The sequence below is a fragment of the Octopus bimaculoides genome, chromosome 8 (assembly GCF_001194135.2).
Source record: "Octopus bimaculoides isolate UCB-OBI-ISO-001 chromosome 8, ASM119413v2, whole genome shotgun sequence".
Classification (NCBI taxonomy): Eukaryota; Metazoa; Mollusca; class Cephalopoda; order Octopoda; family Octopodidae; genus Octopus; species Octopus bimaculoides.
In genome coordinates this window covers 64,868,989-64,874,084 of record NC_068988.1, presented here as the reverse complement: position 1 = coordinate 64,874,084, position 5,096 = coordinate 64,868,989, and the positions used below count along the sequence as shown (strand labels likewise).

The 5,096-nt window shown below is 34.3% G+C and overlaps 1 protein-coding gene across 1 annotated transcript in view; it reads right to left on the bottom strand.

Moving 5' to 3' along the window:
• LOC106882486 (CUGBP Elav-like family member 3) overlaps positions 1-5,096 on the bottom strand; it is a 650,826-nt gene that overhangs the window by 112,492 nt on the left and 533,238 nt on the right. The window contains exon 5 of the mRNA XM_052969856.1: positions 3,351-3,430. Within this exon, the coding sequence (XP_052825816.1) occupies positions 3,351-3,430 (80 nt within the window). The remainder of the gene's footprint in view (positions 1-3,350; positions 3,431-5,096) is intronic.

The following is a 5,096-nucleotide window of genomic DNA, read 5'->3' as shown; positions in this document are numbered from 1 at the left end:
CCTCCTCCTACTACCATCGCCACCACAATCTATTGCCACTGTTGGTACCCAATCATCAAAGGAGAAACATCAAAGCTAAACACAACAGCAATAACATCAGCAGTCACTACTACTACTACTACTACTACTACTACTACTACTACAATTTTCACATACAATTCCATTTATATCAAAGTGCATTAAATTATGGGTGACACATTGGAAAAATATGTGTATGTATATATATATATATATATATATACACACACACACACATATATATATATACATACATATATATATACACATACATATATATATATATATATATATATATATATATATATATATATATATATATATATATATATATATATATATATATATATATATATATATACATACATATATATACATACATATATATATGTATATATATACACACAGAGACACACACATGTGCTTATGTATATGTCACGTGCATAAACACACAAATTGCATGTGTGTGTGTGTATACACACACAAACTAGGACCATCTTAGCACCACTGTGGGCCAATACAAGCAAATCAATGCCCTTTTGGGCCTTATACTATTTATTTATTGATGGCAAGCCACAGCAGGCATAGATTAGAATTGGGTTGCTAGACCTATGAGGCCTCTGGGTAACTGCCTTGTGTACCCATGTCTTAAGACTGTTCTGATACAAACATTAATGCATATAAACACACACACACATACATACATACACACATATATATTTATATATATGCTGCCTTAAATTTTAATAATCCTTTCTATTAAAAGCACAAGGCATGAAATTTTGTGGGATAGGACTAGTCGATTACATTGACCCCAGTGTTTCACTGGTACTTAATTTATCAACTCCGAAAGGATGAAAGGCAAAGCCGACTATAGTGGGCTCACCTTAAGTAATAACTATGACAATGATTTCAACTTTTCACATAAGGTTAGAAATTTCAGAGGAGGAGCAAGTCAACTTCATTAACCCCAGTTTTCAACTCCTACTTATTTTATTAACTCCAAAAAGATGAAGGGCAAAATCACCCACCGTAAAATTTGAACATAGACAGATAAAATGCCACTAAGCATTCTGTAAGCATGCTAATGATTCTGCCAGCTCACCACCTATAATAATAATAACAAGAGCACACAGAGAGCGCAAACCTCTGCCAAGACAACACCAACATCCTCTCAACGATTAGCTGGAGATGATTTTTAAAATGAGAATATCTGAAATAAACTTGACTGCTCTCGCGAATGAGAATACTAATAATAAACCCAACTGCTCTCAAAAATTAAGTAAAAAAACTGGAAAAATAATCTGGGATCCTTGTCCAATACCAAATCGATCCCAAAGTCTAATCAGTTAATGCCAGTCACAAGGCCAAACATCCCTGAAAGTTTCATCCATATCAATCCAGCGGTTCTTGAGATATCTTGTCCATGGACAAATATGCCTGAAAACAATACCTTCGCTTTTGCTAAGGTGGAGGTAATAATAATAATAATAGTGGTTTCAAATTTTGGCACAAGGCCAGCAATAATAATGATAATGGTAATTTTGATTTCTAAAAGTAAGCAGAAAGTCATATTTAGAGGAGGGGGACATAGAATGTTTTTGGTATTTATATTAATTCCTGTTTCCCCACCAAACCTCAGTACCATGAAAAAGGTAAAGCAAAGATCACCCATTGTCAGGTGAGAGGTGTCAAATAATTGTAATTAATAAGGTCTTCATTTGCTACAAGCTCTCAAAGACAAAATGTAAAGGATAATAAAACAAAGTAGGGGTTTTACAGAAAACTATATACAAAAAGAAAAGAAGAAAAACAAGAAATTAGAAAAATACAATAATGGTTTTGAGCCGGCAGTTTTTGAGGTGAGGGGCAAGTCGATTACATCAACCCCAGTGGTCAACTGGTACTTGTTTTATCAACCCTGAAATGAGGAAAGGCAAAGTCAACCTTGATGGCATTTGAATTCAGAACGTAAGGATGATCAAAATGCTGCTAAACATTTTGGCCAGTGTGCTAATGGTTCTGCAAGCTTGTCACCAAATAGAAGGAATAATAATAATAATAATAATAATAATAATAATAATAATAATAATTATGCTTTCTAGTTTTGGCACAAAGCCAACAATTTTGAGAGAAGGTGGGGCTAAATTAATTATATTGATCTCAGTACTTGACTGATATTTTATTTTATTAACCCCGAAGGATGAAAGGCAAAGTTGACCATGAGAGGATTTGAACTCAGTATGTAAAGAGCTGGAAGAAATACCACTAAGTATTTTCTCTGATGTGCTAACTATTCCGCCAACTCACTGCCATAATAATAATAATAATAATAATAATAATAATAATAATAATAATAATAATAATAATCCTTTCTTCTATAGACACAAGTCCTGAAATTTTGTAGGAGTGGGCTAGTTGATTACATCAATCCCAGTGCGTAACTGGTACTTATTTTATTTTTTTCTACTCTAGGCACAAGGCCCGACATTTTTGGGGAGGGGGCCAGTTGATTAGACCGACCCCAGTATGCAACTGGTACTTAATTTATCGACCCCAAAAGGATGAAAGTCAAAGTCAACCTCGGTGGAATTTGAGCTCGGAATGTAAAACCTGAAAAAATACTACAAAAAAGCACTTTCTCCAGTGTGCTGATGACCTGCCAGCTTCTTGGTTTAATAATAATAATAATAATAATAATAATAATTTTGGCACAAGGCCAGCAATTTAAGGGGAAGGGTATGCCAATTACATTGACCCCAGTGTTCAACTGGTACTTATCTTACTGACCCCAAAAGAATGAAAGGCAAAGTCAATCTTGACAGAATTAGAACTCAGAGCACGAAGAGAGATGAAATACTGCTATGTATTTTTCCCAGCATGCTAACGATTCTGCCAGTTCACCACATTAACACAATAATAATAATAACAGTAATAATAATAATAATAATGATCATTTCTAACTTTGTCTCGAGACTATAGATTTTGAAGTGGAAGAGGTGTAAGCAATTTAACTGACTCCCTGTGTCTTGATTAGTACATATTTTAATGACCCCAGAAAGATAAAAGGCAAACTTGGGACTTCACAGGACTTGAACTCAGAATGTAATCAAATATTATCATATACCACAAAGGCATTAGCTAGAAGCTGTAGATGCTGTACTGTAAATTCAGTCAATCACCTTAATCATAATTTTAGTACAGAAATACTTTTATGGTAATAATAATAATACTATTAATGATAACACTAATAATAATACAATAAATAAATAGATATAACACTAAAAAAAAGGGAAATTAGTTTCCGGATGATTCTATCATTTGCTACTTACTGGCATTGTCTGACTACCATGGAGAGCATTAATTGCTGCTTGTGCCTCAGCGTGAGTAGAGAACTTGACAAATGCACAACCTGCAAAAGTATTTAATATTGGAAAAATGTCAACTCTAATTCAGAAAAAAAATCATTGAAAAACATAGAAAATAAATACATAAAGAAAAATCAATGAAATCAATCAATCAATCAATGACAATAATATATTTTAAAAAATCATTAAAATAAAATGAAGATGAAGTGGGGGTGGTAAAAAAAAAATCACTGAAAAAGTGAATAAAACAAGAGAGAGAGAGGGAGGGAGGGAGAGAGAGAGAGAGAGAAAGGGAGGGAGAGAGAGAAGGAGGGAGGGAGGGAGAGAGAGAGAAAGGGAGGGAGAGAGAGAGAGAAATCCAATCCAAAATATAATGATAGTCACTACAACTGCTGTGTAGGCTTAGAGATGGTCTGTGTTGGCATTTATCAGATTGAGAAGAATAAAAATAGAATAGAAGAGGTTGTATAAGTTGGTGGGTCTTGTGATAAAGTAGTGGAGATTAACATTTCAGTCAGTGCCTTTTGTTCTCTGTCAAAGTGTCTTGTCCAAATCTGCAGTCTTATACTTCATCTTACAGTCCAAAATTTTAATCTGCCTGAAATGTTTGGTCTTCCCCACTTGTAATGCCACATTTGTTTCTTCTTCAGTTTCTTTTCAATTGTAATTTCTATCATTTCCAGAAAAAGAAAAAAACAGAAATTGTTATTTTCACCAGTTACTGTTATTTAACCTCAGGTTAGTCCTGATTGAGTAGAACTATGATCAAAGGAACTCCAACTGTGACCATCATGTCTGTGAGTGAATGGATAAACAGTTTGCTTCTTGACCATGTGGTTTTGGCTTCAGTTCCACTGCATGGCACCTTGAGCAAATATCTCTTACCAAAACTCTGGATTTGGTTGATGGAAACACACACACACACAATGTAAACTGTGCCTAGTAAAAAGCCCTAAAACCAAGGTGCCGTGTAAAAAGCATTGGTGTGGGTGCTAGTGCCATGTAAAAAGCACATAGTACATTCCATGGATTGGTTGGCATTAGGAAGGGCATCTAGCCATAGAAACCAAGCCAAACAGACTATGGAGCCTGGTGTGGTCCCTGACCTTGCAGTTCCTGTCAAACTGTCCAACCCATGCCAGCATAGAAAACAGATGTTAAGTGTTGATGATGATAATATATATATATATATATATATGTATGTGTGTTTGTGACCCCAAGTCTTGATATTCCACGTTAGTTATAAAACACTCACCAGATATAGACTTTTGTTTCTGACACATAAGCTGCAAGTTTAAAAGAGATAAAGAGGAAAGATTTTGTACTCTGTAACCCTTTCGTTACTGTATTAATTCTGAGATGCTCTGTGTTTCTTTCAATTAATTTTAAATATAACAAAGAATTTAGTAAAATAACTTAGTTATCATTAAGCAATTGTTAGGAACATAAATTGTGACTAAGTTTTCATGGAAGATTTTAATTCAAAACTTATGAAAACAAGACATTTGTACTCAGAGCCAGAGACAGTTTCAGTTGGGTTCGTAACGAAACAGTTGAGATCTGTTGATGTTGTTTAGCTTCAGAGCAGCTCTGATGAAAGCAGTTCCAGATGTGACCATCCTGTCATTTTTCCTGTCAATGTATATCTAGTACTACATTATTTAATGCAATGATTGATGACCTTTTTTAACCCACGACTCATTGAACAAA